Source organism: Scyliorhinus torazame, chromosome 1, assembly GCF_047496885.1.
Source record: "Scyliorhinus torazame isolate Kashiwa2021f chromosome 1, sScyTor2.1, whole genome shotgun sequence".
Taxonomy (NCBI): domain Eukaryota; kingdom Metazoa; phylum Chordata; class Chondrichthyes; order Carcharhiniformes; family Scyliorhinidae; genus Scyliorhinus; species Scyliorhinus torazame.
Window position 1 is genome coordinate 291,543,215 of NC_092707.1, and position 27,424 is coordinate 291,570,638.

The 27,424-nt window shown below is 45.8% G+C and overlaps 1 protein-coding gene across 1 annotated transcript in view; it reads right to left on the bottom strand.

Moving 5' to 3' along the window:
• Positions 1-5,692: 5,692 nt before the first annotated feature.
• Positions 5,693-27,424, bottom strand: part of LOC140422477 (dynein light chain Tctex-type 1-like) — a 40,174-nt gene continuing 18,442 nt past the window's right edge. The window contains exons 4-5 of the mRNA XM_072507497.1: positions 12,058-12,135; positions 5,693-6,068 (exon numbers count right to left, since the gene is read on the bottom strand). Of these exons, the coding sequence (XP_072363598.1) occupies positions 5,998-6,068; positions 12,058-12,135 (149 nt within the window). The 3' untranslated portion in view covers positions 5,693-5,997. The remainder of the gene's footprint in view (positions 6,069-12,057; positions 12,136-27,424) is intronic.

A 27,424-nucleotide genomic window follows, 5' to 3' on the forward strand; every position in this document is an offset into this window, starting at 1 on the left:
CCCTTGGACATTCAACTCCCAATCCCAGTCCTCCAGCAACTATGTTTCAGTGATCCCCACCAAATCATACCCATTTGTCTCTATTTATGCTGTCAGACAAGTGGCTGGATTCTCCATTCCTGAGGCTAAATGTTGATGCCGGGTAGGATTCATGGAGTTCTACGACAAAACTGGCACCCACACCTGGACCAATTCAGTGACTTTTGAGAGGCTAGCACCGGTGCCATATGGGACACAATCGATTCCAATGAGAAACGTTGCGGGATTTGCCGGTCTTACGATTGAAACTCAGGAGGCTGACAAGCTGCAGATGCATATACACATTACACTCACCACACACACCATGCCAGCCAACAAGATGGCATCAAGGAGCCATCACTGATTCCGAGCTGGAGACACTCCTGGAAGCGGTGGAGGAGAAGCAGGTGGCAGAGGCGGTCAACGCTACCAGCAACACCATCCAGGCTGGCCTGCAGTGCAGGAAGAAACTGCACAACCTCCTCAGGACGGCCAGGGTGAGTAAGCAGCACTGTGCCCCTGGCACCAACCCCCGTCTCACACTCTTGTAACCCAACCCCCGCCGGGCAACCGAACCCCCACCCTGCACGACATGCTGGTACCCATACCAGCCGCCACGGCCGGGTGCCCTGGCCACTGAGGCCACCAGCTACCCTCTCCCTGGGCTGCATGCTGAGTTGCGGTTCCCCATGCCACATGTGTCAACACCCCACCCCCCAACACCACCCCCACCCCCACTATCCCCTGGCCCACGGTCTAATCATGCATCTTGTCTTGTGCCTTGCATGACCTGCTGGTGATGGGGCGGGTCCATCTGGTGTCCCCTGCCCCCTCCCCGAGCAGTCCGGACGGCAGCCCTTGACAAGAGACCCTAGACATCGGCGCAAGTCCGGGGATGACACAGATTTCCCGTCACAGCTGTCTCCAACAGGGTGGTGCGGTAGCACAGTGGTTAGCACTGTGGCTTCACAGCTCCAGGGTCCCTGGTTCGATTCCCGGCTTGGGTCACTGAATTTGCGGAGTTTGCACATTCTCCCCGAGTCTGCTTGGATTTCCTCCGGGTGCTCCGGTTTCCTCCCACAGTCCAAAGATGTGCAGGTTAGGTGGATTGCCCATGCTAAATTGCCCTTGGTGTCCAAAGGTTATGTGGGGTTAATGGGTTACAGGAATAGGATGGAGGTGTAGGCTTAAGTAGGGTGCTCTTTCCAATGGTCGGTGCAGACTCAAAGGGCCGAATGGCGGCCTCCTGCCCTGTAAGGTCTATGGTTCTAACACCCTCCACCATCCCAGAGACACTCACCTTGGTTGGGCACTTTAGTGAAGAGGCTCCTAGGACACCCTCTGGTGCGCACCACACTGCTGCTCTGGTGCATCAGGTGGAGATACGAACACCCAAGGGGGTGAACCGACCCAGGGACTAGCTGCCATCCAGACAGGTTTCGGGCTTCTAGAATGATCGGTATGCAGGTACAGCATGTAATTAAAAAGGCAAATTGAATGTTAGCATTTATTGCAAACGGACTGGAGTATAAAAGTAGTGAAGTATTGTTGCAATTGTATATGTTGTTGGTGAGACCACATCTGGAGTATTGTGTTCAGTTTTGATCTCCTTATTTTATGTGGTGGCATTGGAGGCAGTTCAGATGAGATTCCCCAGATTGAATCCGGGAATGAAAAGGTTGACGTTATGAGGCTTATACTTGCTGGAATTTAGAAGGATGAGAAGGGTTCCGATCGAGGTATATACTAAAAGGGATTGATAAAGTAAATGTTGACCAAATGTTCCCCCTTGTAGGGCAATCTAGAACGAGAGGTCACAGGTTGTGAAGCAGTAGATTTAGAATTGAAATGAGGAGGAACTACTTCTCACGGAGGGTGGTGAATTTGTGGAACTCGCTGCCCCATAGTGCGGTGGAATCGGAGTCATTAAAAAGGAGATAGATATATTTCTGATTATAAAAATGGGTTAAAGGGATATGGGGAACAGGTAGAGAGATGCGTTTGAGACCAGGAAGAGATCAGCCATGATCTGATTGAATGGCGGAGCAGGCTTGAATAGCCTACTTCTGCTCCTAATTCCTATGTTTAGATTGATAGATTTGCATTTAGAATGATTCTGTTTCATGTTCAGATTCAGATTCCCATTCTGAATAATCAATGTTCTCATTCATGTTGAAGCAGATTCCCAGTCAGATTGATACAGATCCTGTCAAATTGACTCAATTCCCATTTAGCTTGATTCAGATTTGCATTTTGACTGCTTCTAATTTCTATACAGTTGATTCTCATTCACATTAGAATGATTTTGATTCTCATTTTAAATTATTCTGAATCATGTTGAGATTTATTCCAATCTCATTCATATTGATTCAGATTTCCGTTCAGATTGATTCAGAATCTAGTTCAAATTTCCATTCAGATGGATTCAGAATCCAGTTCACATTGGCATTTAGATTGATTCTGTTTGTCATTCAGTTTGAATCACATTTGTCTTCAGATTCATATTTAGAATAATTCGGAATCACATTTCTAATTATTCTGATTTGTGTTGAGATTGATTCAGATTCCCACTCAAATTGATTAAAATTGCCAGATTGATTGTTTCTTACTCAGATTGATTCAGAATCCAATTCAGATTCCCATTCAGATTGATTCAGATTCACTTTTAGATTGGTTCTGTTTCCCAGATTGATTCAGACTCCCATTCCGATTGATTGTGTTTTCCATTCAGTTTTATTCCGATTCACATTTAGAATGATTCTGATTCATGTTCAGATTGTTTCATATTCCCATTCAGATTCCCATTCACATTACCAATCAGATTCAGATTCCCATTCAGATTGATCTGGATTCACATTAATGATTGTCACATTTAGATTCAGATTGGAATTTAAAATTATTCTGAATCTTAATGGGATTGATTCCAATTGCCATTCAGATTCATTCCGATTCCTATTTAGGTTGAATCGGATTTACCTTCAGATTGATTCAGATTCCTGTGACGAATGCAGGATTTTAGATATATTGGATTATAGGCATTTGGGAATTGAATTATTGAAAGCCTAGGGTAGTGTGTGTTTGACTGTCATGTAGTCATGTTTTTATAAGAATTTTGTTTTGTAAGACCAGAAAGCTTTCAGGAGCAGAGGTGAAATTGACCACAGTAAAAAGCCCGGACTAATGCAGTGTTTGACTAGTGTCATGTGAGAGTACCTTTAAGAAATGGGTGTTTATAAATGGGTGTGTATATAAATATCTGTAGTGAGAGTACCTATAAGAAATGGGTGTTTATTACTGCAGTGATGTCAGAGTGTGGGTGGAACTGGGCTGTCTGTCAGCTTTTTACTTTCATTTTTGAGCAGGCTGCAGGGTGTGTTTTAGTTTTGTTTTCAGTGTTGGAGCTGAAGCCAGACAGAGCAGGTGTACTGTTGATCTCTCTGCCATGAAAAAAACTATCCCTTGATCATTTGGTGAATTCAGAATTATAAATGTTCTGAGTAGTGACTTTAACCTAAAGTGCTTCTGTTAAAGGTTATGTTTTTTTGTAAGTCTTCTGGATGTTAAAAGGACAGCTTACGGATTACTTAGTGTTGTCGTCTTTGGAGGTTGTATTTGAATTAATGGTTGCTAAGATGTTCACTGTATGTTTTAAAAGGTTAACTTAAGTTCATAGAATAAACATTGTTTTGCTTTAAAAAAATACTTTTCTATTTCTGCTGTACCAAACCTGTAGAGTGGGCCGTGTGCTCCCCATACCACAATCTAGTAAAAGTTGTGGGTCAGGTCAACTCCATGATACACTTTGGGGGTTCTCTAAACCCTGGTCCAGAACACTAGGAAGAGTCACTGGGGTGTTATTGCTTTCAGTCTGGGGAGTTAATTGGTTTTCAACTTAAGGAGATGATGTCATTACTTGGTAGAGCTCAGGCACTTACACATTTTGAGAAAGATTTGGAGTTGAGTTCTAATCTAGCTACCCTTTAGACCACAAGTAAGTTATTTTGCTCTTACACTCAGATAGTTAAACAAGGTTAATAGTATTAAAGCAGTGCCGACTTTTCTATGAGAAGGGGGAAGCTGAAACAAACCAATTGAAAGTCTTTTGAAGACATCCAGCCAGAGTCTGCATGGGTCCTAACCAAATCTGTTCTGGAAAGCAAGTATTACTCTGTGCCATTGGGATGTAGGATGGATTGAGAGCTGTATGATTTTTCAGTTCTTATTGTTTAATTGGGAATAAGGATAGTAATTAAGGGTGGATATTTTCTTGTATTGAGTATTACTGTTTAAGGAGTAATTCAAAGCTGTTTTCTGATGTGATGTTCGAGTTTAATATTGTATTAATTTTTAAAAAAAATCCAATTAAGGGGCAATTTAGCATGACCAATCCACCTACCCTGCACATCTTTGGGTTGAGAGGATGAGACCCACGCAGACACGGGGAGGATGTGCAAACTCCACGCAGACAGTGACCCGGGGCCGGGATCAAAACCAGGTCCTCAGCGCCTATAGTCACTTTTTATAATCCCCCAACTCTAACCCTGGACCTGATCCTCACCCTACCCCTGAACTTAACCCTAATGACCTGGACTCTAGCCCTGACCCTAACTAACCCTAATTGTAATGTAGCCCTAACCTTCAACCCTAACTCTAATCTACTAACCCTAATGTACTGACCCTGACGCTAACACTAACCCTGACCTTCAATGCAAACACACCCCACTGAAGGCAAACACATCTCCCTAAATGTAACCACACCTCCCTAAACACAAACCGACCTTTCATCTCTTCTTGAACAAGGATGTCACATTTGCCAGTTTACCATTCTCCAGCACTTATAACAAGCCCCTCCGCTTTCTCCACACCCAATTCCCACTGCAATCTGGGCTGCAAGCATCCAGAGCAGGTGACTTAGCCATTCTTAAGTACAGAAAGCCTTTGCCGTATCCAGCCAAGCAACTTTCACTCCATCTATTACTTCAGCCATTTCCACTTCTGTTAGTATTCGCTTTCGCAGTAAGCACTCATACATAGTGTTCATTAGACATTCTAGCTTTGTCCTGTACCTCCATGCATTTTTATCATCTTCCTTCTGCCTCTAAACTCTATCCATTGACCCTCCAGGACAGCCGCACGTAACAATATTACATTTGTCTTCTCTAATCTCCACCTTCCATTCCTATCATTTTCTGAACAGTCCTCGCTATTTTTAAGCTATATTCCCACATGACTAATTGCACTTGGGGCTCACCAACCTTAATCACCACACTTTGTGCAATTACATTAGAAACCTGTCTTTGTATTCCTTGAAGTCCTTCTTAATCTGCTTCTGTATGGTACCATTTCCTTCTCTAGCAATTTGATTTTTTTATGCATCTTCTTCCTTTCTATTTCTATATGCTGATGCCTACCTTTTTGTCAATTTTGCTTAAACTAAGGTATGTATATTTATATGCTCTAGATTATACTCAGATCCTGATTCAATCACACATATCTAATATAAATGAGTAATTCCTCTTATTAAGAACATATTGTATTGAGAGGATTTTTCACTTTCATTTTATATTCAAAGATTTTTAAATAGTTATTCCAGTAGACATAGCAATTTCCAACATTTCCAGGCTGCAAGTAGCCCAAGTGTATCAAACGTCGAATAATGCAAAACAGGCGTGAATTAAACATTTCACATTTATTTCAAAACCTCCAAATCAGAATAACTTTTCATGAAAACATTAGTTTAAGTTGTAATTGTTTACTTTTCTCAGCAGCATAGATTGAACCAATGCCACGTTAAAACGCTAAAACTTCACACTAAAACACAATACTGAAGCTGAGATAGTAAAGAAACATATGCTGACTGTAGCTTAAGTTTACTGAGGGTATTGTGTAATTATAAAGGCAGCAATCAAGTGTTCACAAGTATATCTTCCATCTGAAGACCAGGTAAGTTGAGGATGAAGTCTGGCAGCAGTCTAAGCTTTAGATGCCCAACCCAAAGACACTGACTATACAAAACATGGTCTTATTCTCCCATCTCACAGTGCAGCTTCCTGAAAGCAGTAAGAAAGAGGGTGAAGAATCCTTTCAACATAAGGAACATAATAATAAATATGTGCAATTTAACATTAAAACCAGTGAATTTGACAGGTAGAAGATTTTTTAATCTTTCCAAGCACATCATGTACAATCCCAGAAAGTGAGATTCGATTTAGCTCTTGGCCTTGCCTGTATCTAATTGGGAGGTAATCCTGGATTTGCTCTCCCCCCACATTCATCCCAGTTCTACCGGCAAGCAATTGGCATTAGGTCAGATTCTCATCTCATTAGCACTTTGGGCAGAGAACTCTTTTCCAAGTGCTGCAACTTCATCACATGTTTCAACAATTATATAAGCAGGTATGAATAAAAGATATCAAGGTTTATCACATGTTGGATATGCCAAAGCCACTCTAGGTTTTCTACAAATCTGGATGTGATTGTGAAATGAAGTTCATGTAATAAACACAGAATTTACGTTATTCTGTGCATTAATTAGAAACAGATACAATACTGTGGACTGTGGTCTTCAATAATTGCTCGTTACTCCACATCTGCATGTAATAGAAATAGATTTGACTTATTTAGTAATGAGAAAACAATGGTGTCACGGTCGACTCATCAAGGAGAATGTATTTCTTCGTCAGCTACTTTATAAAGTCAGGTTGTTTTGTGTACTTTCAAAATAGACAATTGCTATGCTGACAAGATGTCTCCAGTTAGACACCTACTGCCTTTCAACAGTTCCAAAGTTAACAAACGTCTAGAATGTAACCCTCTCTAGTATTGCATAAACATTCAAACCAGGTTAACAAATGGCACTGCAGACTGTCAGTCTGCTCCAACCAATTTCAAACAAAGAAAACCGTTGCAGATCTTAATCTCCAATAATGGTGCTAATAGTCCAAGCTTTCTAAAACAATGGTTTCAATAATCTTTTCAACCAGTCAACCTGAAACCAGTGTCTCCAAGAACAAAATAAATCCCCATGTCAATTGAACACCTCAACATTCCAGTCATCCTTTGTCCAACATCGAGGAGGCATGTCACATTACCTCCCCAGGCTGCACGGTAATATTGTCCGGTGGAACTGAACTTGGGCAGTTACTATTTTGACCTCCTATGAGAACACGACTAAGGCAACAGCCTGTGCTGTCTACTATCAAGCCAGTGGTGGCAGAAGCAAAACCACTGGAACCTTGGGACTTGTTCCTCCAGACACTCTATGTGCCTTCTCCCACCTAGGAAATCTTGTTCTGGAAAGGCAGATCACTTTGAAATCAACTACCTCCAAAGGAACATTCCTGTTGACTTCTGATTCAAGCTAACGTATGGATACATCTTCATTCACCTGAGGAAGGAGCAGTGCTCCGAAAGCTAGTGTTTGAAACAAACCTGTTGGACTTTAACCTGGTGTTGTAAGACTTCTTACAATGTATGGATGAAGTAAGTAGCACAGCGTACATACTTGACAGAGTATTTAACTTGGAAATTTAGTATGTGAGGAAAGAGGTGCCGGTCTGGTGTTTTACAAGTCAAGACGCAGTCTGAGAGAGAGAGTGAGAGACAGACAAACCTGAAATCTAGACATATTAATTAGGTGAGCAGATAAGTGCTTGGTTGGTGAAATTTACTTTTTGGGACAGCAGTTTAAATTAAGACCAGGGAAATAGAAGTAGTCTATTAAATTTATAGCTTAACTAATTAAATTACTTGATACAATTATAAATAATAATTGAGTGATAGTTCAAACCCTGAAATCCAAGTTAAAAATAAAGATGGCAGGGAAGGTGCTTGAAGCATGTGAGAGCTGGTGAGCACCAGTTTGATACACAGCAAAAACACTGCAGAGAGTAATCACAGTTGATGAACTAGAGCCCGAGCTTTGTAAACTGCAATGCATCAGGGTGGGGGAAAGTTACCTGGATATTTTGTTGTAGGAGGCAGCCACAACCCTTTGGTTAAGTATATCAGATTTAGTTTATGGTCAGGGACAGGAGGGTGTGTCGACAGGTAATCCAGGTATGGAGAACCAGACGGTCATTTCATTTCATTGAATTTACAGTGCAGAAGGAGGCCATTTGGCCCATCGAGTCTGCACCGGCCCTTGGAAAGAGCACCCTACTTAAGCCCACACCTCCAACCTAACCCAGTAACCCCACCTAACCATTTTGGACACTAAGGGCAATTTATCATGGCCAATCCACCTAACCTGCACATCTTTGGACTGTGGTAGGAAACCGGAGCACCCGGAGGAAACCCACGCAGACACGGAGAGAAGGTGCGGACTCCGCTCAGGCAGTGACCCAAACTAGAGGAGCCTCAGCCCTTGCACTTTGTACAACAGGTTCAAGGTTCTTGTGCTTGTGGGAAAGGAGTAGGGACATCAACCGCATGCTACCGTTTTTTCAGATCAAGATTACTTCCAGTGGAACCTCCACAGGTTAAACTGACTACGGAGAGGAAGGTCACAGCTCCCGAACCTTTCAATGAGAGATTTGAATTTTCAGACCAGACACTGAATGCTTAAACCAGCTCTTGGCTGTTCTTGATGTCTAACCAGAACTGGCAGAAACATTGGAGCTTGGCTGGCTGTTTTAGAATCTTCCAGAAACTCTCTGACAAGCTCGACCAATCCCAAATGAAAACAGAAGATATCCCAGAATTACAGAGGCACAGATTGGCTGCTTGCCAAGTTCATTAAAATGACATCATGGGCTATGCTACGGAGCATCAAGGGAGGTCCTGGCCAGTACATTAGACCAGGGGTGTTTTCAGTTTGACCAAAGTCTGCAGTTCAAAACAAAATCTGCAAGGTTGCAGGACAGGAATAAAAAAAGAGAAACACGAAACAGACAAGGATTTAGCAGGTTCCCCACAAAATAAACTTGATCTAAAACTGGTGTTTTAGACTGGGAAAGTAGATTAGAAGGTAAAATGATATACAGTGGCAGGCAGTTGAGATATTTCTAACATTCAAATAAATAGTCCATTGGTGGGAAAGAAAGAGTCTCTAACAAGGAAGAACCATTGGTGCCTATCAAGGATAATTCAGATTGGTAACAAATTAAGAAAAAAGGTGCACAATGCTGCGAAGATTAGCAGTAGCCCAGAAGATTGGGAACATTTTAGTAACCAGCAAAAGTTGACTTAAAAAAAGAGAAAATTTAGAATGAGAACAAATTAGCAAGAATTATAAAATAGGCAAATGGAATTTTGGTCTTTATTTACAAGGGAGGTAAGTACATGAAAGTAGCAAAGTCTTGTGTCACATTCGCAATGCGAAAGAAATATATATATCGTCAGCTGGACGGCTTTATAAAGTAATTATTTTGTGCTTTTCAAAGTGGACGATTGCTAAACTGAGAAGATGTCTCCAACTGGTCACATGTTGGCATCCAGCAGTTTCAAAGAGCAACACGTCAAACGTCTAGAATAAACATTCCAACACAATGGTCCCAGACGATGGGCCAATTTCGAACAAAGGCAAGCCTTCGCAGGTCTTAATCTCCCATAATGGTGTTAATGGCCTAAGCATTGACTGTTCCAATACAACGGTTTCGACAAGAGGGCTTTATTTAGTTAACCCAAAGAACCGTCTCCATGAAAAGGAATCCTGACTCCAATTAACTACCCCCAGATCCCAGCCATCCTTAGTTCAACATCGAGGAGATATGTCACATGACCCCCCCCCCATTGCACTATAATATTGTCCAGTGAAAATGAATTCTGGCAATTACTGTTTTCGCCTCCAATGTGAACTGAACTCCAGGCAGCCTCTGCTGCCTACCATCAAACCGGTGACAGCAGAAAGAACTCTGGTCCTCATCAAACCTGCCAACTGCTGGAACCCTGGAACTCATACTTCCAGGCTAACTCCTGTCATGAAAGTCTCGCTCTGGAAAAACGGATCATCCTATAATCAGTCAATCCCCCTCGGAAGGAACATGCCAGTTGACTTCTGATTCTGGAGTCCGGACACATGTAAAATCCCAACTTCTATTTTATTGTGGTCAGGCCCTGAACCCTTTTCCTTTTTTCCCATTACTGTGTGATTGTGAAATGGGTGGACATTGTGAAACCGCTATGCAGGAGTGTGTGTAGAAATGAATCAACCCTTTTTATTTAATCTTACCTAGAGTTTGCTGTGCAAGTTATTAATTGAGGTTCCGACCCTATATCGCTTTTTGCTATCGATTTAATTTCATTCCGTACTAACAATGCAACCCTGTCCCATCTGCCGGTACTTTCGATAGGACACATATTTCTGGATATTTAGATCCCAGTTCTGATCCAACATCTCTGTTGGAGCTGTATACAATTTTGCTGAGGCCACAGCTGGAGTACTGTGTGCAGTTCTGGTCACTGCGTCATAGGAAGGGTATGATTTCACTGGAGGGGGTGTGGAGGCGATTCACCAGGATGTTGCCGGGATGGATCATTTAAGTTATGAAGAGAGGTTGGAAAGACTGGAGTTGTTTTCGTTGGAGCAGAGAAAACTGAGGGGTGACCTGATCAAGATGTACACGATTATGAGGGGCATGGACACGGTGGATGGGGAACAGCTGTTCCCCTTAGTTGAAGGGTCAGTCATGAGGGGATACAACTTCAAGGTGAGGGACAGGAGGTTCAGGGGGAATTTGAAAAGCATTTTCCAAGAGGGTGGTGACAGTCTGGAATGCACTGCCTGGGAGGTGATAGAGGTGGGTAGCCTCACATCCTTTAAAAAGTACCTGGATGAGCACTTGGCATGTCGTAACATTCAAGGCTATGGGCCAAGTGCTGGAAAATGGGATTAGATAGGTAGGTCAGGTGTTTTTCATGTCAGTCTCAATGGGCTGAAGGGCCTCTTATGCACTGTATTTTTCTGTGATTTGAATATTCCAAATTTAAGGGCAGGGGAAAAAATGCTACCATTTCTCAAGGGGGAAATCAGTTTAAAATAAACACCTTCCTGTTTATGGATGGGTAGAGAGCAGAGAAATTAGGGCAGTTTAAACTGATCCCCCTCCTATCCATGACACTTGTCACAACTGCACAGGGCACTAGGGGGACACCTCGAGTACAGTGTTCCGTTTCAGCCTCCTTTTTTGAAGGAAGTAAGAATGCATTGGAGGCAGTTAAGAGAAGGTTCACTGCTTGATCCTGTAATGAAAGGCTCAATTTATGAGGAAAGGTTGAGTGATTATCTTTCCATGCTCACTAGATTTAGAAGAATGAGAAATGATCTCATTGAAGCATAAGATTCTGAGGAGGCTTAGCATGGTAGATGCTGAGAGGATATTTCCCATCATGGAGGAATCTAGAACCAGGGTTCAAAGTTTCAGAGTAAGAGGTTTCCCATTTAAATCAAGGAGGAGGAGGAATTTCTTCTTTCAGCTGGTTGTTGCTCCCCCCCCCCCCCCCCCCCCCCCACCCCCGGCGCGTGAGCAATGGAAGCTGGGTCATTGAATATATTCAAGGTTGAGTTAGTCAAGAGAAGGCCACCATCAGGTCATTCATGGTCAGGGGCAGCACTGCTGCCTCATGGCGCCGAGGTCCCAGGTTCGATCCCCGCTGTGGGTCACTGTCCGTGTGGAGTTTGCACATTCTCCCAGTGTTTGCATGGGTTTCGCCCCCACAACCCAAAAAGATGTGCAGGGTAGGTGGATTGGTCACGCTAAATTGCCCCTTAATTGGAAAAAATGAATTGGGTACTCTAAATTTATGGGGAAAAATAGGCCATCCATGGTCTTATTGAATGGCAAACCAGGTTCAAGGGGCTGAATGGTCTTCTCTTGGTTACATTTCTGATGTTCAAAATACAGATCAATAAGCTAGCTTTCTGACTCACCAGAGTGTTGGATGAGAAAGAATAGAAGGAACATGGAATCACACAATACTAGCATCTATTCTGCACGTCAAGTTAAAACATATCAGAGCACCATAACAAAGAAAGGTGTTTTGGAACGTAAATATTATCATCAGGCAACAGGTTCTGCTCTTGCAAATTTTAACACTCACCATCACCAAGATTATCCCAGTAACAGGAACTAGCTGTATGCAGTCCAGCTCCATTCTTCTGCATTATCACAGAGGTTACTAAAGCAAAATACAAATTAAACGGGTCAACATCTGTGCTAGCCATATTGGTCATGTTGTTGGAGAAGGACCAACACACCACTATAGTTACCAATTACTGTACACTTTCCACACAACTGTAACATCTTTCTACCTTACTTCAAATAGATTGGATTAAACACATGACAAAGTACCATATCAGCATATAATAAAAATTATTATTGCAAAGAACAATGGAAAAGAATTAGGTATGTCTTTAGTTGAGCTACTGGCATGGATATGATGGGCTGCATGTCCTCCAATACGCGGACCAGCATTTCTGATTCTAGCGATCACCATTTAAAATTGAATATTACCTGTTTCAGATTTTTTTTTAATGTTAAATTGCTGTTCTGTGCCTAAACCATTCAGGATATGGCAATCTTCACCAAATCCCAGCCACTGCCAAGATAGATGTACTGGGACAGAAGGTCTCTATATTTGCAGAGTGGAAAAAAGCAAAGAAATCCGACAAGCCATTTAAGATATTTTCATATGAATTGGGGAAGTAAAGTTGTTTCAATACTTACCCTACCTATGAGATTGTTAACATGTACCCTGCCTTCCCAAAGCACCAGGAATGGTAACTTCTGGGGGAGGTAAAAAGAAATAACTGGAAAAACTGGCCAGTGGTTATTTCTTTAATAGAACTCCAGATACTGGAGATCTGAAATATAAACAAAAAGTGTTGGAAAAACACAGCGGGCTTGGCGTCATCTATGCAGAAAATTAATGTTTTGAGTTCAATATGACTCTTCAGAAATCAGTAAGAAGTCTAACAACACCAGGTTAAAGTCCAACAGGTTTATTTGGAGTCACGAGCTTTCGGAGCATAGCTCCTTCATCAGGTGAGTTCTTCACTCAGGTGGGTTACACAAACACAGCATATATAGACAAAGTCAATGATGCAAGACGATACTTTGAATGTGAGTCTTTGCAGGTAATTAAGTCTTTACAGGTCCAGACGGTGTGAGTGGAGAGAGGGATAATCACAGGTTGAAGAGATGTGAATTTCCTCACGCCAGGACAGTTGGGAGGATCTGGCTTGAGACAATTCAACCTCTTTAACCTGGTGTTGTAAGACTTCCTACTATGCCCACCCCAGTCCGACGCCGGCATCTCCGCATCGTCTTCTTCAGAAATGCAGAGGCTGGCAGACCTGAGTTTTTCCAGCCCTTTTGTTTTTATTTCAGATTGTCAGCAGTCGGAGTTTTTTGCATTTATCATAGAAATAACCACTGATCAGATCAGGGGAAAAAAACTAAGAAAACAACTAATCGTTAATAGACCATGACTACTCATATTACATCAGATATCTAATCCCCTGCTCTCTCACATCTGTAACCTCACCCTCTTAAGGAACACACAGACCAGACAAGGGACCATGGCGGAATGTTCAGTTTTTCTTACAAAGTGTTGGCTCAGGCAAGGAAAGCACTGTGCGGCCTCTTTTCGCGACATTTTCCGGCACTTTGATAAACAAAATGCTGGAGGTGTGTCCCACGCTGGTCGGAGAGCCCACCACTCTGGCAACGCCAGCTTTCCAGAGATCAGTGTCTTTTTTAAAGAGCACCCTGATCTCCACTAAAAGTAAAGAACCCCCCCACCCACACACACAAACACGAGAAATCTCCCACGGATACAGGGAACTCCCCACCCCATGAACCTCCCCAAGGGGAGCCCATCCCCACAGCACCCAGCACTTAGGGGACAGTGTAAGGGGGCACAGCCCAGGCCATGTCGTCTTCCCCACCCCACCGGGGGCTGTACATTACTGTGCTCCCCCGGCATGATCTCTTTGCCGATTGCTCCAGTTCTGCTGTAGACCGTGCCAACATGACATTACATCGGCCGGGGGGGGGGGGGGGCGCAAAGGGAGAGAAAATCCAAATGTAGGTTCCCGACTTTTTTTTTAATGTATTTTATTCCAAACATACTTTAAAAATACAAAACATAAATAATCCACGGAACACTCACTCCAACTCAGTTTTACAGTCTGTTCACCTTTTCCCCTTTTTCACCCCCCCCCCCCCAAACAATTCCTCGAACATGGCCAGAGGGAGTTGTACAGGTCCCCTCGGCAGGCCGCCAACCTTGATGGGGTAGTCAACCACCTTTACAGCAAAATTCTTTGCAGGGCAGCCAGAGAGGGGAAGGCCACAACGTCGGCCTTCCTCCCCTCCACCTGCTCCGTCTTTTCCAATATCCCAAAAATCGCCACCATAGAGTCCGGACCGACCTCCACCCCCCACTATCTTTGCTAGTGCCCGAACACGCCTGATCAGTAACTCTCCAGCTTCACAGCCCCAGAACATATGTGCATGGTTTGCTGGTCCTCGCCCACACTTCTCACACTCTTCTGCCAACCCCTGGAAGAACCCACTCATCCTCGCCCGTGTTGTGTACCGTGTACTGCCTTAAACTGTATCAAACTCATCCTCGCACACGAGGTCAAATTCACCCTACGCAGCGCCTCACTCCACACTCCCCAACCTATCTCTCCCCCCATCCCCATAGCTCCTCCTCCCATTTCTCCTTGATCCTCACCACTTGCATACCTTCCACAGCCACCTGTATATGTCCCCAACCCTACCCTCCCCTTCCACATCCGGAAGCAGCAACCGTTCCAATAGGGCCTGTTTCACCTTTCGTGCAAAGTCCCTTACTTGTAAATATCTAAATTCACTCCCCTTTGGGAGCTCTACCCTCTCCCGCAGCTCTGGACTTGCGAACCTCTCTTCCAAATACCAATTCCTCGCCCTCGCCACCCCACCTCTCTCCACCTCCTGTTCACAGCATCCGTCTCCCCTGGTTTGAACCCGTGGTTCTCACACGACGGTGTTAACACCGACATCCGCTCCATCCTAAGGACTGCACAACCGGGTTCTCCATATATCTCCTCGATGCCAGCGGTAGCGCCGCCATCACCATGGCCAGCAGGCTGGACCTCCTGCAAGACTCTTCATCCTAACTCATTCCGACCCCTCTCCTTCCCACCATTGCCTCACTCTCTCCAGAGTCGCAGCCCAATAATAGTGCAGCAGGTTCGTCAACACCAAACCACTCCCCCTCTGCCTCTTCTGCAGGAATCTCTTTACCCTTGTCACCTTTCCCGCCCATATAAACGCAGAAATGACTGCATCCAACTTCCGAAAAACGGCTTTCGGAATAAAGATCGGAGCATCTGGAATATAAATAAGAACCTTTGCAGGACATTCATTTTCACAACTTGAACCCTCCCCGCCAGTGTCAGGTGCAGTGCATCCCACCCCCTAAAGTCCTTCTTTATCTTCTCCACCAATTTTGTTAAGTTCCACTTATGCAATGTCGGCCATTCCCCCGTCACCTAGACCTCCAAATACCTAAACCTATCCCTGGCTACCCTAAATGGCAACTCCGCTAAATTAGCTCCCCGACCGAACTCATTCACCGGGAACACCTCACTTTTCCCCCATGTTCAATTTATAACCCGAGAAAGCCTCGAACCTCTCTAATAGATTCATAAACCTCCTCATACACTCCAGCGGGTCTGACACATATAACATCAGGTCATCCGCGTAGAGCGACAGTGGTGCTCCCTACTCCCCAACCTAATCCCCTGCCACTCTGTTGACCCCCGAAGGGCCATCACGAAGGGCTCTATCGCGAGCGCAGACAGCAGCGGCGACAGCGGGCATCCCTGCCTTAGTCCCCTATGCAACCCAAAACTCTATGACTCACCACATTTGTCCGTTCATTCGCCACCGGAGCTTCGTACAGCAGACGCACTCATGCCACAAACGTCTATGTGGGCAATCGCATCGTGAGATTCTTCTTTATGGCCTCTTGTGATATTTTGCATCCACATTGGCATTTGCCATGGGCCAAAAATCCCAGCCCATGTCCATCTATTGGGCCAGTCCCAAAAGACAGCAGATTTCCTAAGCAACTTCAACTCTCATAACATGTAATCATCTGTCTGTCAAAAATGTATTCACTCTCAGAGTTAATTACGTCTTCTTCTGGATTTGCTACTTTTCCAATTAACCGCATCAAATGAAAAGATTATTTTGCAAGGGCAGCACGGCGACGCAGTGGTTAGCACTGCTGCCTCACGGCGCCGAGATCCCAGGTTCGATCCCGGCTCTGGGTCACTGTCCGTGTGGAATTTGCACATTCTCCCGGTGTTTGCGTGGGTTTCGCCCCTAACAACCCAAAGATGTGCAGGGTAGGTGGATCGGCCACACTAAATTGCCCCTTAATTGGAAAAAATAAATTGGGCATTCTAAATTTTAAAGAAAAAAAAATTATTTTGCTATAATTTTAAACTTGCATTGTTGTCATTTTGCCCTTAAGCTTGAAACAATATTATGGAGCCAGTTTATCTATACCTCAATACAATAAGCTTTTAAGTCAAGCTTGTGAAACTTTTTCACCTGAGGACACATTTAACATTTTTCTCACTCAAGGGGCCAATGAGTAGATAGCAGAACGGTAAAGTTTAGCTCCGCATCACACACGAATTTAAAAAGTAGCATGAAAAGCAACAACTTGCTGAACATAAAAAATAATAAGCATTACAGCATAATAGGGTGAGAGTGGGCATCTCCGGTTCACTCCCAGCTTCAGGGTACTCACACACTTGCCACCGCCACTGTGAGTGGGTGAGAGTGCACGATGGTGTATGTGGGTGAGGGTGAAGGACCCTGTGGCTGAAAGTGAGCATAACTTATGGACACACTCTACCCTTGTGCACACTCTCAACCCTCACTGCTCCCCCCCCCCCCACCCCCATGGGGGAGAGCCTCTCTCCCCCTCATCCGGTCAGCCCACCACAGCATCACTCTGCCCCCACACCCTCTCAGGTGAGGTGATATACTTTGGAAGGAGTAATTTGACAAGTATTGTATAAATGGCATGACACTGGGAAGTTCTGAGGAACAAAGACGCCTTGAAAACACGCCTTGGCGTGTTTATCCATTGATCTATGAAGGTGGGAGGGCAGGTTAATAGGGTGGTGGAAAGGCATATGGGACACACCTTTATCAATTGGGGCATAGATTACAAAAGCAGGAAAGTCATGTTGGAGTTGGATAGAACTTGAGGCCACTGGGGTACTGTGTGCAATTCTGACTGCCACATTATGGGAAGGATTTGATTGCACTGGAGGGAGTGCAGAGAAGATTCACCAGGATGTTGTCTGGGATGGAAGGGAGGTTGGATAGGCTTGGGTTGTTGTCGTTGGAGCAGAGAGGTGACCTGATCGAGATGTGCAAGACAATGAGGAGCATGGGCAGGGTGGATGGGGAACAGCTGTTCCCCTTAGTTGAAGGGTCAGTCACGAGGGGACACAAGTTCAAAGTGAGGGACAAGAGGTTGGGAGGGTGTGGGGTGGGGAATGTGAACAATGTTTACCGAGAAGGTGGTGACTGTCTGGAATGCGCTGCCAGGATGGTAGAGGTGGTTTACTCACATCCTTTAAAAAGTACCTGGATAGCACATGGCACATCATTATATTCAAGGCTGTGGGCCAAGTGCTGGAAAATGGGATTAGGTAGGTCAGGTGTCTTTCATGTGTCAGTGCAGACTCGATGGGCCTCTTCTGCACTGTATTTTCTGTGACTCTGGATTCCCTGTTCCTGGACACTCTGTCCAGCAGCTCCCTGTTCATGGACCCCATGTCCCTCCTCCCCCTGCTCCTGTGCCCCACATCCTTCAGCTTCCCACTCCCAGGTCCCATGTCCCACAGCTTCCCACTCCTGGACATCCTACTCCTGAGGTTCCTCCCCTTCCAGCCCACCAACATTGAGCACCCTTTCCCTGTTAAACTTATCTGTCGCTCTGAGCGCACCAGCCAGAAACTGAGATACTAAAATCTTATCTGACAACTGATGGTCTGACACTCGTCCAATCACAGGCTGGTTCCATCCTACATTGGTTACTGATAGGCAGCAAATGCTTAGGAAAACCAGCCTGTTTGGATGAGCAATCTGTGAGCATTTTTCAAGATTCTGTCCAGTAGGTCTTGGACGGTGGACAGGTTAAATGAAAATGCCGGGCTTTGGGCTAGTCTGTTTTAAGCCGGTCAGTACCTGAAGGGCTTCATTCTGATATTCACAAACAAAGGTGGCACGGTAGCACAGTGGGTCGCAATGTTGCTTCACAACTCCAGGGTCCCAGGTTCAATTCCCAGCTTGGGTCACTGTCTGTGCAGAGTCTGCACGTTCTCCCCATGTCTGCGTAGGTTTCCTCTGGGTGCTCCGGTTTCCTCCCACAAGTCCCGAAAGACGCGCTGTTAGGTGATTTGGTCATTCTGACTTTTCCCTCAGTGTACCTGAACAGGTGCCGGAATGTGGCGACCAGACGCTTTTCACAGTAACTTCATTGCAGTGTTAATGTAAGCCTACATGTGACAATAAAGATTATTAATTAAAAGTTAGCTGGCCTTTCTGGCAGTGTAGAAGCATCCATGATGTTATAGCCGAACCTCATTTAAATTTGGCAGCTCCTCCGACTGAGGCATCAACATAATTTCTTGTAGACTGCTCCCATTCGATTTGTACTCATTTCCCCTCCAACTGTCAAGACTTTACATTTCTCTTTGTTAATCATTGCCAACTTTGTGTCCAAATCTCCTAAATGTCTTGTGAAAATGACACACTTATTCCAAATCAGGCACCAGTGGCAAACCTGGAAAGCTTCATTATCACCCTCATTCTAGCTCAAAAAAACTAGAATGAATCTCTGTGGTGCCCCTCAATCCATGTTGATGCTAATTCATTAATAACTACACTTTATGATGAATCACATCCTCAGAATGGTTGTAGCACAGAAAGCCATTTGGCTCATTGTACATGCTGGCTTTCTGTAAGTTACTCAGCTGGTCCCACTCCCCCGTGGCCCTGCAAATCTTTTCGCTTTAGATAATTATTTCTTTTTGTAAACCACAATTGATTTTCTTGCCCCTCCTGGATGAGGGTCACAACTGATGTGTCACAAAAACTACTCACACAAGTATTCTTGAATCATGTTTACTTTATTTGGATCAAATCGGTCACACAGACACTTATGCAGTCAATTGTCACAGACTAATACTTAACCCTTGATGAAACCGTCACACAGACTAATATTAAATAAGTATCACAGATTTTAAATCAATAAGTGATAGTGGTTACTCAACTCTCGAATTAAACGCAAACGTCACCCTAATTCGAACCAAGCTTTCTCGAACTCTTTATTGGTCACCGAGCCCTTGCCTTGGGATAATCTTCAGCAATGGTTGGTTCCAGGGTTTTTGCTGATGAAGCTTTGAATCCTTGCGTCTTTATACGATTTCTTCCAGCTTTCGAAGGTTCAATGATGTCAGTTTTACGACCCTCTAGCTGCTGAGGTTGTTTTTCATAGATCCAGTGAACAGGATCCATTTGTTCCTTTATTCCATAAAACAAATTCCAGCTGTGACAATAAAGGTTATGTGACCCCTTGTTCAAGATCTGCAATTGTCTGCAGTAGGCTGATTTCAATCATCCTCTGCTTTCTGTCACATAGCTGTTACCTTTTGACTTATCATGTAGCTGCTAATGATCTCCTTTTGAGGCCAGGCTGTCCTGCATCCTGTTGTAGAAACGACATTTCCAGAAAGTCTCGAGGGTGCCTCTGTGATTTCTTTGGTATCTTTGGTCCTTGGTCACATTTTCTTTCAGGCTACAGTGTCTCTTGTAACTTGGCCATATTTCCAAGTAGGCATGGGACCAGGGTTTCAATTTGCTTAAATTTGGTAGCACCCGCTTGTGGCGGTATTTTTGGACCTTTTTCCCGCTAACGGGCGGACTTGTTGATGGAAAAAGGTGCAGGAGTGGTGGAGGAAGAGTTTGTGCCAGTGGTGGACGGATTCATGAACCAGAGTGGTCTTAGGTGAAAGGAGCTGTTGGAGCGTGAAACTGTGCCTGGGACACAGAGGACGAAGGCGGAGGGTAAGGAACCGGCCCACACGTTTCATTGGTCTATGGAGCAGCTGGTGGGCTTCTTGAACGAGACGTTCACCCTGCAGAAAAAGGAGACTGGCGGACCTGGCGAGGACGGTAGAACCGATTAAAGTGGGGATCAATCACGTGGACATGAGGTTGGAGTCTCAGAGCCAGACGATCCAGAATGTGGAGGAGATGGTTGGGGAGCACGAGGAGCAGCTCACTTCGCTGGCGGCCGAGATGGTATCCAGAAGCGGCTTCAGAAGATGGAGGATTTGGAGAACCGGTCCCGGATGCAGAACCTGAGGATCGTGGGGCTGCCAGAGGGCAGTGAAGGAGCGGATGCAGGCTCGTATGTGGCCAGGATGTTCAAGAAGTTGCTGAAAGAGGGTGGGGGGTGGGGGGGGGGGGTCTTTTAACGGCCCCTAAAGTGGACCAGATGCACAGGGCGCTGATGAGGAAGCTGCAGGGTAATGGGCCGCCGAGGGCGATGGTGGTGCGGTTGTACCGGTTTCTGAACAAGGAGTTGATCCTAACGTGGGCCAGCCAGACAAGGAGATGTACCTGGGAGGGCAGTGAATTCTGGGTGTACCAGGACCTGGGTGCGGAGCTGATCAAGAAGAGAGTGGGTTTTAATAAACTGAAGGTTGCCCTCTTCAAGAAGGGTGTGAAATTTGGGATGCTGTACCCGGCTCACCTCGGGCGACCTACAATGGCCGTGAATTCTACTTTGGGACGCCGAGGAACCTTTGAGGAACAATGGATTGACAGGTGAAGGAGGACATTGAACTTTGGAGGTCTTCTTTTTTTCTTTGGGGGCCATTGTCCTGTATACTTTTGTGGGGGATAGGTGGTTGCACGTTTCTTTCTTTGTTGTTGGACTTTGAATGTTGGTGTTGTTTGCACCGGGATAGTGTTTGAGCAAGGGAGGGTAATCAGTGGGGGTAGGATTCTAGGCGTCATGGGCGGGGGCTAGTTCACGGAAGCACAGGCTAGCTGGGCGGGCTAGTTCACAGAAGCACAATGGAGGGTGAGCAGGTCGTTAGTGTGTGGATGGGGGTTGCGACTGTTGTTGTTTTGTGGGGGGGGGGGGGGGGGAGAAGATGACTACTGTCAGGGAAGGGGCTTTTGAAATGTGATATGAGGAGGGGCAATGACATTAGACATCCTAGTGCAGGCCTGAGGGGGTGCTGCTGGTCAGGAGGGCACGCGTGTTTGCACATCTGAGGAGCCTAAAGGTGGATGTGGCATTTTTACACAAAACGCACCTGAAGATTGGGGACCAGACTAGGCTCAGGAAAGGGTGGGTCGGGCAGGTATTTCATTCAGGATTGGATATAAAGATCAGGAGGGGGCAGTCTTAGTTAACGAACGGGTGGCTTTTGAAGTGGGAAGCATAGTGGCAGATTCCTGAGGAGGTTCATTTTGATGAGTGGGAAACTGGAGGGGATGCCGGTGGTATTGGTAAATGTTTTTGCCCCAAACTGGGACGATATAGAGTTCATTAGGCAGATGCTGGGGAAGGTCCCGGACCTGAACTCCCACCGGTTGACAATGGGGTGCCATTTTAAGTTTTGGAGCCGGAATTGGATTGGTCGAGCTCGAGGAGGGTATTGGCGGTGGCGAGGGAACTGAGGGGGTTTATGGAGCGCATTTGGGGGGGGGGGGGGGAGGTGGATCAGTGGAGATTTGGCAGGCCAAGGGCGAAGGTATTCTCGTTTTTCTCCCAGGTGCACGGGGTGTACTCCCGAATCGACTTGTGTTGGATAGGACGTTGCTGGCGGGTGTGGTCGGGTTGGAATACTCAGCAATTGTGGTGTCAGACCATGCGCCACATTAGGTGGACTTCAGGTGAAATGGGGGGGGGGGGGCGTTGGATGTGGGGCTGTTGGCAGACAAGGTGGTGTGTGAGCGGGTGAGGGCTGCCATTCGGAGATATGTGGAGCTGAATGACACAGGTGAGGTTTTGGCCGCCACACTTTGGGAGGCATTGAAGGCAGAAGGGGGAAGCTTATTTCGATAAGTGCACACAGGGATAAGATGGAGCGGGCTGGAGATGGCGAGGTTAGTGGAGATTTTACGGGTGGACAGGAGGTATTCAGAGGCGCCAAAGGCGCGGTTCTCGAGGGAGCTACAGAAACCCCAGATGGAGTTTGGGCTGATATCCATGGGTAAGGCGGTAGGGCAGCTGAGGAGAGCTAAAGGGGCAGTTTATGAATACGGGGAAAAGGCGAGTAAGATGTTAGCACAGCAACTGAGGAAGCAGGAAGCAATGAGGGAGGTTGGAACGGTGAAGGATAGGGGAGGGAAGGTAGTCTTGGACCTCGTGGGGGTGAATGGGGTATTTGGGGACTTTTATGAGAGACTGTGAGTCGGAACCACCGGGGAGGCGTTTTTTTGGATGGGTTGGAGTTCCCTTGGCTGGAGGACCTGGTGGAGGGATTGGGGGCCCCTATTGGGCAGGTGGAAGTGTTGGAGGGTTGGGAGGTGATGCAGATGGGGAAAGCCCCGGGCCCAGAAGGAATTCCGGTGGAATTTTACAAAAGGTTTTTGGGGGACCTGGGGCCCCTGCTGGTAAGGGCATTTAATGAGGCAAGGGAGCAGGGGGTGCTCCCCCCGACGTTACCGCAGGCTTCGATCTTAATTTTAAAGAGGGACAAGGATCCAGGGCAGTGTGGGTCCTACAGACCAATTTCGCTGTTCAATGTGGACGGCAAGCTATTGGCCAATATGGTGGCCTCAAGGATACAGGATTGTGTCCTGGGGGTGATGGGGGAGGACCAGATGGGGTTTGTTAAGGGGAGACACTGGTCGGCCAACATCAGGCTGCTATTGAATGTTATGATGATGCCCCCCAGAGGGACAAAGTGTGCAGGTGGTGGTCGCCATTGATGCGGAGAAAGCCTTTGATCGGGTGGAGTGGGACTATCTGTGGAGGTGCTGGGGCGGTTTGGGTTTGAGCAGGGGGTTGTGCTGTTGTACCGGGCACCGGAAGCGACTGCGAACGAACCGGGTGAGTTTGGAATATTTTAGGCTGCACCAGGGCACGAGGCAGGGTTATTCACTTTCCCCATTGCTCTTTGCCTTGGCTATAGAGCCACTGGCAATGGTGCTAAGAGCGTCAAGGGACTGGCAGGGCAGTGATGGGAGCATCGGGTCTCATTGTCCGCGGGCGATTTGCTGCTGTACATTTCGAATCTGTTGGAGAGTAGGGGGGGGTGAGAATCATGAGTATATTGGAATAATTCAGCCGGTTCCCGGGGTACAAATTGAATATGGGGAAGAACTAGGTTTTTCCGATTCAAGTTGGGGGGCAGGTGAAGAGGCTGGGGGGAGTTTCCATTTAGAGTGGTGGTGGGGGGGGGGGGGGGGGGGAACTTTCGATATCTAGGTATTCAGGTAGCATGGGGGTGGAACAGCTGCACAAGCTGAATTTGGCTTGGTTGGTGGAACAGATGAAGGGGGATTTTAGGATGTGGGATGAAATGAAATGAAAATCACTTATTGTCACAAGTAGGCTTCAATGAAGTTACTGTGAAAAGCCCCTAGTCGCCACATTCCGGCGCCTGTTCGGGGAGGCTGTTACGGGAATTGAACTGTGCTGCTGGCCTGTTTTCAAAGCCAGCGATTTAGCCCTGTGCTAAACAGCCCCTGTGCTCTCGATGGTGGGGACGGGTACAGTCGGTGAAGCTGGCGGTTCTTCCAGGGTTCTTGTTCGTTTTCCAGAATCTCCCAATATTTATTCCCAAGGCTTTTTTCAGTAGGGTGAATGCGCTGATTTTGGGCGGGTAAAGCCCCGCGGGTGAAGGAGGTGCTGTTGGAATCGGGGTGGGGGTTGAGGGTCAGCTCTCCCAAATTTGGTCAATTATTATTGGGCAGCGAATATAGCCATGGTCGGGAAGTGGGGAAAGTGTTGGTATGGGAGCGGATGGAGGCAGCCTCTTGTAAAGACTCGAGTTTGGGGCATTGTTGTGGGAATCATAGGTTTGTTCGGGGGAGTTCAGGGTTGGGAACGGGAAGGGATTGAGGGGTTTGGGGATCTATTTGTTGGGGGCAGATTTCCAAGCTTGGAGGAGGAGTTGGAGTTGCCCGCCAGGAATGGGTTCTGGTATTTACAAGTGAGGGATTTTGTCCGGAAGCAGGTACCATCCTTTCCTCACCTGCCGCCCCAGGACCACGGGACAAGGTGGTGTCAAGAACAGGGGTAGGGAAAGGTAAAGTGTCAGAAATGTATACGGAGTTGATGGATTGGGAGCGAGCCCCAATAGGGGTAGGAAGCGCAAGTGGGAGGAAGTGCTAGGAATGGAGTTGGAGGCTGGGGTATGGAGGAGGCTCTGAAGAGACCACATCAACCCATTGCTCTCATCAATCCCCTTTGTTACTTCAATAAAATTACTTAATTGCAATTTTTTTTTTCAATAAACATTTTATTGAGGTATTTTTGGTATAGTGACAACAAAATAAGCAATACACATGAAACCATAAACATAGTGCAAAAGCCATTTACCTCTCGTACCGGTCCCACCCTTATTAAGCCCCTACTAATCTAATCTAATCTAAACTACTCCTCCCCCCCGCCCGCTGACGATTAATTTTCCGCAAAGACGTCGACAAATGGTTGCCATCTCCGGGTGAACCCTAACAGTGACCCTCTCAAGGCGAACTTGATTTTTTCCAAACAGAGAAAGCTAGCCATGTCCGATAGCCAGATCTCCGACTTCGGGGGCTTTGAGTCCCTCCGTGCTAATGTCATGTGAGAGTACCTTTAAGAAATGGATGTTTAAGCAATGTACCTTTAAGAAATGGAGCTGATCATATTTACTGAAGTGATGTCAGAGGTTTGGGGGGAGGTGAGCTCACTTCTGCTTTTTTCAGTTTCAGTTTGAGAAGGCAGCTGGGAGTGTCTGTGTGTTTTGCTGAGAGCTGCAGGAAGAAACACAGAGCCGGTCTGTTGATTTCTGAAATCCAAAGACTATAAATATATTGAATGTAACTTAATGTGTTATTATTTTTGAAGGTTTGAAGACTTTTGGATGTTTAAAGGAACAGTTTGAAGGATCATTTAGTGCTGTAGTCTTTTGGGGTTATCTTTGAAGTAATGGGTGTTAAGATATTCAATGTTTGTTTTTAAAAGGTTAACTTGAGTTCATAGAATAAACATTGTTTTGTTTTAAAAACCATTTGTCCATCTCTGCTGTATCACACCTGGAGGGCACGCCGTGTGCTTCCCACACCACGATCTATTAAAAGTTGTGGGTCGGTTGAACTCCATGAAACACTTTGGGGTTCTGTAAACCCTGACCCATAACACTAATAGTATCCATCTCCGGGCTACCAGGGAAGCAAAGGCCAGAACGTCTGCCTCTTTCTCCTCCTGGGTCTTCTGACACCCTGAAAATCGCCACCTCTGGACTCAGCACCACCCTTGTTTTTAACACCATGGACATGATGTCCGTAAACCCCTGCCCAAATCCCCTAAGCTTTGGACATGTCCAAAACATGTGGACATGGTTGGCCGGTCCTCCCACACATTTTGTGCACCTGTCCTCCACCCCAAAGAATCTGCTCATCCGGGCCACTGTCATGTGAGCCTACTTAATTGCAATTTGCCCGTAACAATTTTATCATGGTTCTTTTGAATTCATCCACCTTTGTCCAAGTGACGATTAATTTTGATCCAGATTATCGTTTCTCAAAGCTTTCTTATCGACAAGATTAAGCTGTAGATGCTGGGTTTGTCCATATACCTTTTTTTAAAAAACATTTCCAATTCTCCAGTGTCCTGGTATCACCTCTGTATCTCTGGAGGATTGGAATATTATGGCCAGTGACTCCACAATTTCCACTTTTAACTTTCCTCAGATGCACCTGAACTAGTCCTGGCAACTTTAAGTACAACCAGCCTTTCTAATATGTCCTCTTTATCAATTTTTAGCCCACCAGTGTCTCTAGTACGACTTTGGCAGCATCTTTGGTACATCAGATGCAAAGTAGTCAGTTGATAACTCAGCCAGGTCCACCGCCAAAATGCATAAATCCCTAATCAGTCCCCAATCAGGCTTACTCCTCCTTTTACGACACATCTTACTATGACTTTTGGATTCCCTTTTATGTTGTTTGCCAGTTTTTTTCACTACTACTTCTCCTTGGAAGACATTATAAATATCCCTAAGATATCAGCTGGGCCAATTTCAAATAACATGGTAGAATTTACAAAAATCCCAGACCCGAAGTCCCAACACAAGTGAATTAACCAATAATTTGTATAAAATTCCCCAAATCTTTGGCCCTTGGCTGCCCAATAATTTACCGTCACCAGGTCTGTAAGTTTAAACACAATTACAATTTTTTCTTTTAACCTAAAATATATTTTAATTAACATTTTTCAATTTTACCAAATATTACAATTTTTTAAATTTTTTTACAAATCAGATACAACATACAAGAAAAAAATACTGAAACTACAAACCCATATCACCTCCCTCCCCAAACCGGCTCTTCCCCCAGCAACGGACGGTGATATGCCGAGGTGCTGGGTGTGGTCAGAGACCTCCACCCCAGCAGAACCCGCCTCCGGGCAATCAATGAGGCGAAGTGGAGAACATCCGCCCCGCCCCTGCCTGCAGCCCCGGCGAGTCCGACACCCCAAATATGGTAACCAGAGTACAGGCTCCAATTCGACATTCAGAATCACTGACACGTGCTGAAGAGGGAGGCCCAAAAGCTCACGAGTTTGGGACAGGACTAGAACATTTGCGTATGATTGGCCAGGCCCCCGGAACACTGCTCACACCTATCATCCACCGCCGGGAAAAAACCCTCTCCTCTTCACCTTGGTCAGGTGTGCCCTAAACACTATTCTAAGCTGGATCAAGCCCAACCTCGCACTTGAGAACATGAAGTTCACCCTGTGAAGGGCCTCACTCCACACCTCGTCATCTACTATGGGTCCCAGCTCCCCCTCCCACCTCGCTTTCACGCCATCCACCTCCTCTAATAAAATCTGCCGATGGATCCCAGATGTACTACCGATCCTCTGACCCCGCCAGCAAAAGGATCCTTTCCATAAGAGATGTTGGCGGTGCCTCGGGGAATGTCGGGAAGGCTTTCCGTTTAAAATTACTAACCTGGAGTTATCTAAACGAATTCGACCCCACAAGCCCATATTTCACCATCAATTCCTCCAAGCTGGCAAATCACCCTTCCAAAAACAAGTCCTACTCTCTCCAGCCCTTCCTTCCCCATTCCCCAAACAAGGCGTCCAGCCTCGCCAGCTCAGATAGTTGGTACAAATAGGGGCCAAATTCGACAGAGACCCAAACTTA